This window comes from Myotis myotis, unplaced genomic scaffold (assembly GCF_014108235.1).
Source record: "Myotis myotis isolate mMyoMyo1 unplaced genomic scaffold, mMyoMyo1.p scaffold_m19_p_2, whole genome shotgun sequence".
Lineage (NCBI taxonomy): Eukaryota > Metazoa > Chordata > Mammalia > Chiroptera > Vespertilionidae > Myotis > Myotis myotis.
Genome location: NW_023416324.1, coordinates 161,086,938 through 161,100,016, shown reverse-complemented (window position 1 = coordinate 161,100,016; position 13,079 = coordinate 161,086,938). Strand labels below are relative to the sequence as shown.

Here is a 13,079-nt window from a genome sequence, read left to right as displayed (position 1 = left end):
ATTACCCTCAGGTCTGTAGCTCTCACAGGGATGTGAGTCTTTCTGATATACCCTCACCCACCTATTAGAGTCCTTTAGACAAAAGATACTCTTCTATTGCTGCATTCTACTTATGAGCTCTATACCCTGAACTCTCGGGAATATTTATTATACTAATCTTCTTGTGTTAAAATACCTTGCTTATTACACATGCCTTTTGTTGATATAAGAGAGGCTATAAATGTTGTTTGCAATCTATATTCTTCGTATTTCATTTAAACCCAGGGTGATGATCTAACGCAGTGGTTCTCAACCTTGGCTGCACATTAGAATCACCTGGGAATCTTTTTAAAATCCTGATTTCTGGGCCTTATCCTCTGGAAATTGTTCCTTTGTTACTAATGTTGTGGCCCCACCCCATAACAAAGAAAGAGAATTTCCGGAGGATGAGGCCCACAAATCAGGATTTTAAAAAGATTCCCAGGTGATTCTAATGTGCAGCCAAGGTTGAGAACCACTAAGCTAAGGGAATTTACTCCACAAAGTGCTTCTTTTTAAGTCACCTGGTGCCTCGAACAGCTGGTTGTAGCTTTGCTGGGATAATTTCCTCATTCCACTTCAAAATTCCCTAAATCCTTCTAGATAGGTCAACAAGGTTTTCTGCCAAAGCACATCCTCCCCGATCTTTGCAGGATGCACTCTGCCCCGTGTCAGAAGTCCATTATCCTAGTTCTGTAGGATACAGTCCAGAAAAACCTTTTAAAATGCCATCAGCATCGGCAGCCACTTGTTCTCAAAGCCTCCCTTCTTTCAATAGTCATTGCCATCACATGAAACAAGACATAAAAACACCACCTGTGCTTCCAAATCTTTCTGTTGGCTACCCAGAACTTCAAAGTCATAAGGAATACAGTCCCAAATCCTCCTGAGTGTGCCATCCGTTTCACACACTGGGTTTGAGAACCTTCTGAGAAGCAGCCAAAGTGGGGGGACAATTCATGGCCGTGGCCCAAGGGGCTCGGCAAGCTCTCTATAATATCTTGGATATTGGCTCTGACCCCCTCTCAATTTTCCACATCAAAAGCATACACTTGGTTCGGAGTTACCATGGCAGGAAACATCTTCCTCGCAGCAGCGCAGGCAGCAATGTCTGCCTGTGTCCGCAGAGGGGATGTCCTGAAGCCACCCGCGGGAACAGGGCTGCACAAGATCCAAAGGCAAAGACTGCCCTTCACTTTTTTGCTGTTTCACATTCTTCCCCTTGCCCACTTTCTGACATTAATTTCTCTGCATATTCCTGGCTTTCTTCCTCACTATATTTTTTCATCCTGCTTAAGAGCCTTTTATCCTCTCTAAGAAGCTGGAGTGTGAAAAAGCATCTATTTAGGCTCTTTTCCTTCTGCTTGTGTTTGCAGCTACTATAATTGGTCTCGGGCATGAAAAGGAAGATGTAACTCATTCCAAAGGTCACCACACCACCCCCGAGGCAGGTGCATGTACTGGATTGCCAAATGTTTCCCTTCCATTTTTGCCTATTTTGACCCCAAGAGTGAGAATGAACAATTTTTTAAAATTTTTTTCAAAAAAAATTGTCCTAGTCAAGTTTGAGAAAAAAGCTAGGATCAGATAGCGAAATAACTAACCAGAGATTATTGAATAAAGTACTTACTCGTGACTATGTTTTTATATTTCTTAAACATCTTTTCTTTAAATGGCCTGCTTTTTCAAAAATGTTACACTAATGCTACTTAATATGCTTAGCTGCTTAAATAGGATTTGAGACATTGGATAATATATATTTGAATGTAAATGCTTGATAATTTTTGACTAAGCTGGCTTACAGAAAGTCTGGCATTGCAGATAATGAGGTGATAAATCAGACCGCTAATAGAGAATGCACAGCGGCTCTCTCAACCACAGGCACTCGAGTACTTTCCCACTAAGTAACAGCAAATATCTCGGGAGAAAGTAACAGTGTGGTATCCCATTCTACCTCCTGGGCAGATATGAGCACATCTTTCCCCTGACAGCTATGCTACTGTAGGCAGCAACTTCATCTTATACTTGTTCATACTCCTGATGATACCTAACATGCCAAAAATGTATATAAAAATATAATAAGTTACCTTTTAAAAATCTTGTTTACTCTATGACCCACATCACTTAATGAGTTTATGGACAACTTGAGTCAAGGCTCTACCAGAACCAGGAGGGGTTCCCACTGGTGCCAGGATCTTCTATTCGAGCACAGAAAACTCAGTAGCTTGGACTAAGAAAGACGTGTAGAGAAAGACCCTGGGTGCACCCCCTGGCTGGACCCTCACCACCTGCCAGTCAGGAGCTTCCTCAGTCAGGTTATCATGACTGGTCCTCTCCTCCTGCCCCTCAGCTTCTTGTAGGCTATTCAGAGAGTGCCCTCTGCAGGATGAACTGAGGACTCATAAGTACTTAATTCGTTTCCTTCAAATGACAGGTGAAGAGTCTGTTTCAAATGTGTTCAAGAGCTAATAAGCACAAAATTTAAGTTCAAGTTTAATGAGAGATAATGGATTGCTACATTCATTCTTCACAGCTATCATTTATATTTATTTTAATAACTTCCTTAAATGTCTTTACCCCAAAGGTAAATGGTGAGAATCACGGGTGCCCCCCATCTTTCTCAGAGTGGAGACGGATGTGTTCCGTGGCTCTCTGCTACACCTCCCCCTCTCCCTGCATAGCCATCTCTGCCGGAGGGCTGGTCCTCCCTGCAGAGGGCAATTTCCAGGAGCCAAAACACATGCTAACAGCTCTTCCTGCTTTGATTCAAGTCCATGTTTTAAACCTGAAAACAGAGAATGGGAGCTCAGTGTTCCCTTCTCATGTCAGCCTCAGGTCAAATAATCATAGAATCAGAAGCAGAAAGCGGTTCCTTCACTAAACCATGACCCTCCACAGGACCACTGAGGAGCGATGCCCCAGTCTCCTACTTCACACCACGTGACACCCTTCCTGCCTGTATCTCCTACCAGCACCCCAAACAACAAGGAACAAGCTCCTCCACTGTCACTTAGTGTCACTGATCTCTGACTAACTCAAGAATTATCCAACTCCTGGTTAGATCCACTCCTCTCCTCCAGAGGTGCTCACCTGACTGAGAACAGAAGTGAGAGAGAAAGAGAGCACCCTTTTCTGCCTGGATCTCCCCCTTCCTCACCCCCTGAGCGTGATGATCACATGCACAGAACAAGGCAGGGCTGAGGCAGGTGGCTACCAATGGTCATCTGCCTTTGCCGTGGTCATAATTGGTTTTCCCACATGGACTAACAATTCCAGGATGCTAGGCAGCCCCACTGCCCACTCCCTCCCGCCGAGTGGGAACAAAACATGATTCATTTCTAGACCAGCGGTCGCTAACCTTTCGGACTTCACGGACTACCGGTTGGAGACTGCTGTTCTAGACTATAGGACCCACTCATCTCTAGAGCCCTACATACAGCACAATGCGGCGACCTCATGGCCCCTGGCTTAGGTATTCCACAGCTGCTATTCCTCTTCCCAGAGCAAACATTCCTCCTAAAAGCAGAGCCTTGGGGAAGGTAGAACTCTTCCTTCTTTCTCACTGTCTATCAGAATCCAGAGGCAGGGAGAAGTGGATTATACCAAGAGATCAGTAGTTGTAATACATGTCAAACAGGATGGCCACAGCAGCCCCTTCTCCCATTCTTGCTTTTTGCTCTGCATTTTTCATGAGCAAATGGGTACTCGGAAATGAGTTTATGCCCAGTTCCTATACCTCAAAAAGGAGGGACAGCATGGAGTTAGGTAAGAACACGACTGTGGAGTCAAACAGACCTGGGTTTGAATCCCAGCAGGACCCCCACCAAACCAGATGACCTGAGCACACTGAGAACTTTCTGAGCCTTCGTGTCTCTTCCATAAACAAGGCCAACACCATCTGTCAGTCAGGACTGGTGGGATGTAAAATACATAATGGAAAACAAAAACTTAAAAAAATGTGTCCATTCTTCCTCTAGTATGAATGTTAGTTAATGTGTGTCTGGTACTACGTGAAGACATTGTCCCATGTGAAAGGCATATCAGGCACCAGTGAGAATGCAAAGGAGCAAATGGGAGGAATGGGATTAATGCTGGAGTGGCTGCCAGGCCTGCCTGGTTGTAAAAACACATAAATGACAGCTCCTTCATGAGCCTGAAACCAAGGCTGTCATTGCCTGTGAGGCTGCAGCAGGAAGGGATGGGCTGGGTCAGGGCTGGGGTGGCTCTGGGGACGTCCTCCCTAAGTGAAGAGAGGCTGAGGCACAAGACAGCCAAAAGCCAAGAGCCTCAAAGCTCTGGGATGGCTCCATTCCAACAGATTAGCCCAGGTTCCACCCCCCATTCTCAGCAGACAGGGGGTCCAAATGGCCCTCTCCCATCTTTTGCCCCTAACAGGCTGGAGAGGCACCCAGAATGCCTGGGCACCCAGATATTTTGGATCTGTGCTACATCTTGCCCACAAAGGCACACTGGCCAAGTGTCTACACTATGCTGGCATAGTCCAGCTAGTTCTGCAGAAGGTCCTTGTGTAGCTATGAGGCTTCTTTTTGTTGTTGTGGTGGTGGTGGTGGAGGTGATAAAATATACATAATGCAAGGCTTGTCAAGTTTAGAGGTATTAAGTAGATTCACATTGTTGTGCCACCATCACCACCATCCAGCCCCAGAACTCTTTATTTTGCAAAACTGAAAGTCTGTGCCTATTAAATAATAACTCCCCATTCCTTTTCTGCCCAGCTCTCTCCCATTCTTTGCCCCCTAACAGAGTAGAGAGGCATCCAGAAGGCAACCACCATCCTACCTGCTGTCTCAATGAATTTGACTATTCAATAAATTTGATGACTTCACATAACTGGACCATACAATATTTGTCCTTTTGTGACTGACTTATTCCACATAGCATATTGTACTCAAGTTCATCCATGTTGTAGGATCCTTCTTTAAGGCTGAATAATATGCCATTGTATGTATATACCACACTTGGTATATACATCCATCAATGGACACTAGCACACTTTTGGCTACTGTGAATAACACTACTATGAAAATGGGTGTACAAATGCTTTTCACTTTCCACCTTTTAATTCTTTTGGGTATATACCCAGAAGTGGGATAGTTGAATCATATGGTAATGCTATGTTTAATTTAGTTTAGTTTTCACAGTGGCTGCACCATTTTACATTCCCACCAGCAGTGCACAACTGTGAAGCTTTATTCCGCAGGTTGGGTCTAATCTACCTTCATGCACCAGGTTCAGGTCACTGCTGACATGATCCCTTCCCAGCTGCCCCTTCCCGCCCTGATTCTGAAAAGTCTTATTCCCCCTGCAACTGATCACACTTGACCACGCATTTCATCTGGAAGATGGAGATTGTGAGGATCCATTTGGAATTTTCCCAAAAAAGAAATATAAGGGAGTTAAAATAAAATCTTGGGGGTGGAGCCTCAGAACAAAAACCCTCTTATATCACTCCACCATTGAGACAAATGGTTAAGGTCTCTCATACAGCCACTCTGCAAATTAGAAAACAGTGCCCTTTTTTTTGGAATAGGTATGCAGCTCAGCTAAAAGGTTGAATATTGTGCAAATTACAGGCTAAACACTGTGCCAGTGATACAAAGGCACTTTCTGTGGGCACATTCAGCCTTGTTGGTGCATGGCATGGTCACCAGGTGCCATCTCTACCTCCAGGTCCTGGAAGTTACACAGCTTTAGAAACAGAGCAGCCACTGATTTCTAGCTCCACTTGACTGCAGTGACAACCATAGGGGTGGCTTTGGGCTGTTGATGGTCCTAACGCCATTCCCTCCTGCCATCACCACTTTGTAGACGAGGCATTTACAGATCATGCCAGCAGAATGATTTTCTTTGATGACTGTAAACTGAGGGCCTATTTACCACTCATGTAGGGACCCAAGAGCAGACAAAGGTCTCCTTGCATTAGGCAGAATGGCAACCCAGAAGCCATGGGCTATCAACCAACGTGCCTCCCCAGACACCAAAGTCACAGCCCTGGTCTCTCTCACCCAGCTCCACACACACACATGCACACACACACCTACAACTATACTCAGCATCTTACCTGAGCCACCTCTTCAAAGTCATCATGCCGCTTCTGCAGGGCTCGGGCTCGATGCAGAGACTTCCCAACCCCTGTGTGTTTGCTGAGAAAGGCCTCACCATGGTTTTCAATCCAGTCCAACACCTGATCAGAGGAGGAAGACAGAAACAATGACTTTTGGGCAGAAGAAAAGACATGTGACAACATATGTGACTGCTAAAGTCCTGGAGTCCCCATCCCAATCAGAAGGCAGCAAGCAGTCCAAGTGGAAATGTTCAATCACGGTAGACACAGGGGATTTCTTTACAGCCATGGGCAATACAACAGCCCCACCCTTAACTAAATTCAGCTCTTCCTTTTTTATCTTCACAATATCACCTCATTACTTTTTCAGTTTTCTCACCTTAATTAATTCCTTTTTAAAAGTAAGCTACATAGACCATCAGGCAAGTTTAACGCCCTCAATCACCTTTATTCCAATCACATAAAGTATCAAGTTGGGCAGTTCCTCGGCTTTCTCTCTACTGTAAAAATAGTCACAGCAGTGGCAACCAGCTACAGGCATGCTGCCTCACTGTGCTCCCGGGACTCTCCTAATCTTGGAAGTAAAGTCCAGAGTAGTCGGTTTCCAACTGGAGGGATGCTCAAGATAGCTAATCACCAGGACAACTGCCCTCTCTGGCTCCTTTCCACCTCTCTCCCCCTCGCAACACCAACCGACCAACCAAATAAATAAGGTCTTTGCACCCTTAAGGCCTTTAGTATCTATGATTCTCTTGGGAAGCAGTGGCGACTGGATACTCTTCCAGGCTTAAGACCTAGTGATTTGGCCTCAAGACATTTTCCTCAGTGTTTGGAGAAGCTGGAACAGAGGTGGCTGCAGCAGTAGAGACATGAGTGAGGGGATGCTGAGAAAGTGAGAAAATATGTTGTCTTGAGGGGGCACTTCACAAGGGGAGTGGAAACCCCTTAAAAATCTTGAAATGTAAGGAGGACCAAAGTCTTTAACATCCCTTTTGCATTTGCTCAGGTGGCCTAACAAAAATGTGGGGGAAAGGAAGCAGTCCATTTCTGTTGCTGAGGGGGTGGCGCTCAGTAAATCAGGCAGCTACAATGACCATCAGAATCATGCAGACATACTAGTACCTGTTTCAAATCCGGCCCAAACTCAGCTGATCTCACTCTACTCGTACTATACTAAACTTTAACTGAGTATTTGATTAATGATGATGAATTAGCCTTTTCAGATTTTAAAAGGACTTTTGGGAAAATGACAGGTGAACTAGGCCTGTTTAAAAGGGTGCTTTAATCCATTCCTCTGTTTTTTCTACAGATTGCCCTATGGCAAGCAGATAGATAAAATCATCCCATAGCCAGCAGGCATGGGAGTTCCAGCTCTGCGGAATCCAGCCTTGGCTTCACCCTCTCTGGCACCTGAGATAAACGAATGCCTGCAATTGTGCAAAGTACAAAGCCTTCGAAGTCTTCAATGACAGTGTCACCAAGGCCACAACAAGATGGTATTGAATAACATAAACTGATGAACATATAGAAACATGAAACAGACTGTCAAACCTCAGAGAGAAGGCAGGGGAGTGGGGGGAGAGATCAACCAATGAACTCATGTGTATATGTATAACTCATGGACACAGACAATAGGGTGGTGAAGACCTGGGGGAGTGGGGGCATTGGTCAGGGTAGGAGAAGTCAGTGGGGGAAAAGGGGAACATATGTAATACTTTCAACGATAAAAATTAAAAGAAAAAAAGATGGTGTTAGTTCAGAGCAATGGACATGTGAATATATTAACATGTTTGTGAAGTGGTTTGACAAACAAGCACTTAAAAAGCCAGAAGGTCAGGTAATTGTCCATTAAAATGAAGAAAAAGGTTTTTTTAAAAAAATGCTTTTAAACATTGGATGTAGAGATTTTGGAGGCACATCTGTAAAAAGAAATCGCAGTAGTAAATGAACTGTATTTTTACCTTTCGCAAACATTGAAAGGCAGCATTGAAAGGAGTTCTAAATGTTCCTTTCTTAGAAGAAAGAAGAGCCTGTGTTCCCTCAGAATTATGTATGGTGAAATTTCAACAGCAGAAAAATCAGGAGAGTGTATTTTTACTTGACTTGCAACAATTTGATCCCACAATTCTCTATTATAAAGGGGAGAATGAGCACCAGCATGCAAGGTCAAGGATAAATAGTTCAAGTCTCAAAGTTTCCCATCGCACAGTTTTATAATGTTTGGGCATATCTAAACTTTCATTAATCCCCTTTTGAGAACGAATTGAAGCTTGGGGATAATTTTTACATACAAAAGAGCTGTCTTGCAGCCGTTCATGAAGGCTTTGGAATTTATGACAGATTTTTAGATTACAATTTCTTTCTTAATTTAGCTTTGCGCAGTTAAGTGCGACTTGCTTGTCTTGCACTGTTTTCATGAATTTTATTTTATTGCATTTCATTTTTTATCTCTAGCTTTAATAAAATTGGTTGTTCTAAAGCACATTGGGTAAAGAAGAATGATTTTCATCCACTAGTTCAGAAATGGTGAGCTTTTTTACTCCCTGGGAGTGATTTCACAACTTTTAAACTTTATTAAAAAGCAATTTGTTTCCTGTTTAAGTTATCTTGCTTCCTTTAAAATGTCGACTTATTTTCAGTTAGTGACAGTTTACTTAATTAGCTCTACCTTAACCACTTAAAAATCTATTTACTTCCCATTTGAGAGGCTTTCACTTAGTTTAAACATAACTTTGATTGCTCTGTGATGTTACATTGCCTCTGTTTCATCCAACTCCGGCCATTAGAACTGAAGCTGTGGGGGAACCTGTGCAACCTCAGTGAGATTCGGGAACTGCAGGGAAACCAATTCAATAGACAAAAAGGCAAGTGATTTAGGAAGTGAACAAAATTATTTCAGTAATACACAGACACCAAAAGAGTACCCGAGGATAGGTAAGCACAATTAATATATGAGATATTGTGTAAAATGCCAATTTCTGACTGTTCTGTAACAGACGGTTCATTTAGAGCTAGCATGGTTTGATGCACACATTTGGACCACATGTTCTCTTAACCCTGATTCCATGACCCCAACCCTGGGAGTACAATCCAGCCTCCCACACAGAATGGGCAGCAGAGAAAGACACCTCTGAAAAGTAAATTAATGTGCAGCACTGGAAATCTGCACACCCCTCAGCTTCTGAACACCCAGACTCTGAACACCACTGGTTGAAGAATAAATTGCATTTCTAGCCAAACGCTGGACCTACCAAAGTGTAGGTACCTATCAAGATACCTCTTATTAGCTAGCTCTGTTTAACTCTCTCATCTACAATATATTTTAAAATATTCAATTACCAATTATAATCAGGATAGTACAGAATGGTGGTTAATTATACTGAGTGATGGCTGTGAATTGGTATTTAAGTGTTCCCAATACAAAATTTTTTATCTTTTTTTTTTTGTGTGTAAGGGCTCTACAGGAAGCAGAGAAACACACGTGGATATGGAGATTCATACATTCAAACATATTTATTACTCTCATTGTGCCCTACATTGTGCCCTGGGTACAAGGACAGCCTGAGTACAGTGTTAAACAAGGCAGGTGTGGCCCTCACTCCAGAAACTCAGCTATATAAGCAACAAGCACTAGACCCAAAGTCACACAATTCATCATTAATTGCAATGGTGAAAAGTGCCAACAGTCAGGGGCCCCTAATTGGGGGGTCAGGGAAGGCCTCTCTGAAATAAGGTTGAGCTGAGATGTGAAAGCGAATAGGACTTAAGCTCGGAATTAGAAAGATCAGCATGGCTTGAGTAGGAAGGAAGGAGGAAATGAGCCCAGAGAAGGCAGAAGCCAGATGGAGCTGAGCCTGGTGTGTGGAGTCAGCTTCCAATAGTCATGCTAAGAGCCACTGAAGGGCGGCAAGGAGGAGGAGACATTGTGGGATCTGCATTTAGAAGTTATGGTTCTGTCTGCTTTGTGGAGAGTCAGTTGGAAGACGCCAAGAAGAGAGAGGTGGGAAAACAGGAGGTTACTGCAGAAATCCTGACGAGACGATGGTGGCATAGACAGGGCCAATGGCAGTGTCCGTGGAGAGATAGGCTTGAGTAATATTTAGGGGAAGGAACAGCCAGGATTTGGTGCTTGGTTATGGGGGTGATGGAGAGGCAGGTGGAAGGTTGGCCCCAGGGTCACCGGTGCAGAAGCAAGTTACAAGGGACAGTACAGAAATGATAGGTTTTTCTTAATTTTTCTTTCAACTTTCATATTCATGCTGTGGTTTTGATAAATGACAGTTGTGCCTCTGAACGTGAGTGGAAGTAGCACCTAATGATAGTTGTCAATCTGCTTCTGGCAAGATGCACCCTTAGTTTCAAGGAAATAATTTTATACACTATGGTTTAAAAATAAATTATAAATTGTTGATATAGCTGGATCCTAATAATATACAAAAAATTAGGAACAAACCCATTTGAAGGACACAAATTTAGGCTTAAGTGAAATTAACCTGTGCACACTTGAAAGGGCATTTCACTGAAATATAGTTTTTGAGGGACCCCTTAACCTGACATGCAGTCCTCTGTGGCCAGCCCCACCCCACTTTCAACCCCACCTCCAATAAGTTTCTGCCTCACCCCTAAATTCCCCCAAAGCTACTCCTTACCTCCTGAGTTTTGCTGTCGCTGTGTTTAGCTTTACTTAAAATGTCCACATCTTGTTTCTCCCTATATCCACTTTCTAGGCTCCTTTCTACTCATCCTTTAAGCGCCATCTCAAAAATCTCTAGTTTTAGAAAGCGTTTTCTCTTTAATAATCCGCCAGGCTGTGGTGGGGTCACTCATCTCCGATTCTGTCCAAACCACAATTATTGCCCATGGGCCTGTCTCTCCCACTAGCTTTCGACATCCTCTGATTTCCAAACAGCATGGTACTCAGCACAGTGTGCTTTGCTTAAGACATGTTGAACTCAACTCAAACTCATCCCCCAACACACAACTTTGGGGTGAATATCTACAGCTCCACACTCCTACTGTTAACTCTATCTTAGCATCTCTCACAGTCTGCATTCCCAGTTCTCTCTCTCCATCTCCACCCTCTCCACTGCCCCTCTTGGCAGGTAGGTAGTTCCTACCGGTGTATTTAGTTCTCACATTCTTTCATCTGCCCCTTCCCCCAGCAGCCCTGCCAGCACCACTCATGCAGGAGATATTCAATGAATGTTTATAGCTATGAACTGTCAAGTGCAAACATGGTTGAGGCTACTGCCCGACTGTCTTGGGAGAAGTTGTGCCACCCATTCAGCAAAAGGTCTGACCTTCACCCTGTCATTGGGAACAATAGCCCGGGTAAGCATGGGACTCCTCGCCACTCCAGCAGACAGGCAGTCTTGTAAGCAACTTGTAAAGCTCTGCCTCCGTTCTTGTGCCCCAACTTTTCAAACAGAAATTACTCCTTTCCCAGAACATCCTTCTCCAAGAGAGACACTCACATCCTAAACAGGATTTGGGAGCCAATGTAACAGCCATTATGCATAATTCCCTAATCACCCCTTTCTTTCTCATTTAATTGTGTTTATTTCAACCAGCATACAATCAAGACAATACTTTTCAGGGGAAGAGACAGTCCTTTTGAAGAGAACTACAGTATTGATTATTTTCTGAACAGTGGCCATGAATGCAGCTGAGTGAATGGGAAAACATCAAGGGATCTAGCTGCCTCCTATCCCAGGACTTTATTATTATTATTATTTGATAGAATCTTAGTTTTATTTATTTTATTAAGATTTTTAAAATTGATTTTTTTTAGAGAGAGAAAGGAAGAGGGAGGGAGAGAGAGAGAAACACTCAAAATCTCCCATTTTCATGAACACAGGCAGCTCATTTGAGTCTCAAGAACATTGTGGGTTCCATTTCATGCACCTGGAACAACCTCCTAAACACACCCCCTGGCTATCCAGCCAGTTCTCTGCTGCACTAGCTGTCACTATACGGCCTATTACATGTTTGTCTGTGGTGGTGTTATCTGTCTACCTCCTGTGAGAGGCCCACGTGGGCAGGGCTTTGTTTGGGTCACCGCTATGTTCTCAGAAAGCATTTGCTGGGTAAAGGAGTGAATGAAATCAACCAATCTGATCTGAGAACTTCCTGTGTGATAAGGGGCAGAAACCATAAAAGGACATGGAAATGTTTTGCAAACAATTGTGGAATCAGAATTCCAACTCTCTGATTCCCTCATCTGGCTCTCTGATCAATCATCTTATTTGAAATAGATTACTAAATTTGTGCCATTATTTGATCTATGGTAAAACAACAAGGTGTTTCCTTGTTTTACATAAATGGAAGGACTCCTCCCTCGCAGCTCCTTCCTCCCAGCCCCCAGCCTCCCGTTGCTTAGAAAGCCATTTTTCCGGAGGCCAATGGAGGAGAGTTTACACACCATCAGGTGTCTTACACTCACTTTGTTCTGTTAAAGGTTCAGGCTCACACGATGTATAAGAGTACTTAGGGCAGTCCATCAAGTCATTATTCCTGTCTCTTCCCACAGCACACTGAGCATTAGTGCTGGAGGGGAACAGTTCACACTGCCAGTGCCACTGGAGAGCCGGCAGGTGCCACTCGAAATGCCCAATTACCAGTAATTCATTTTCTGTCCCCTCTTTGGAACAAGTATGATCAAAATAAATGTCCTGCTATGGAGGGAGAAGCCATCATTTTTCTGAGAGAGCTCAGCTGAAACTCGTTAGCAGGTGTATAGACTCTCACTGTGAACTGTAGTCCCTTTGCTTGACAGATGTCACGCTGAGTGCAAGCTGGCTAAGAGACCAGAAGACCCAAAGTTTCAGCTGCATCCCACCCTTGGGCCCCTCTACTCCCAGCCATCCCACTCCTGACTCTTCCCAACACAGTGGAGCTGGGGTAACTAGAACTTGTCTTGGTCTTGGCACCTCCCTGGAGAACCTCCTCACTGGTGCCTTGGAGCCTGTTTATGGTG

General features: G+C 43.8%; 1 protein-coding gene across 19 annotated transcripts in view; it reads right to left on the bottom strand.

The window, feature by feature from the left end:
• KALRN (kalirin RhoGEF kinase) overlaps positions 1–13,079 on the bottom strand; it is a 656,959-nt gene that overhangs the window by 343,883 nt on the left and 299,997 nt on the right. For all 19 annotated transcript variants that reach the window (XM_036353020.1, XM_036353029.1, XM_036353021.1 and 16 more), the window contains exon 10: positions 6,101–6,223. In XM_036353020.1, the coding sequence (XP_036208913.1) occupies positions 6,101–6,223 (123 nt within the window). The remainder of the gene's footprint in view (positions 1–6,100; positions 6,224–13,079) is intronic.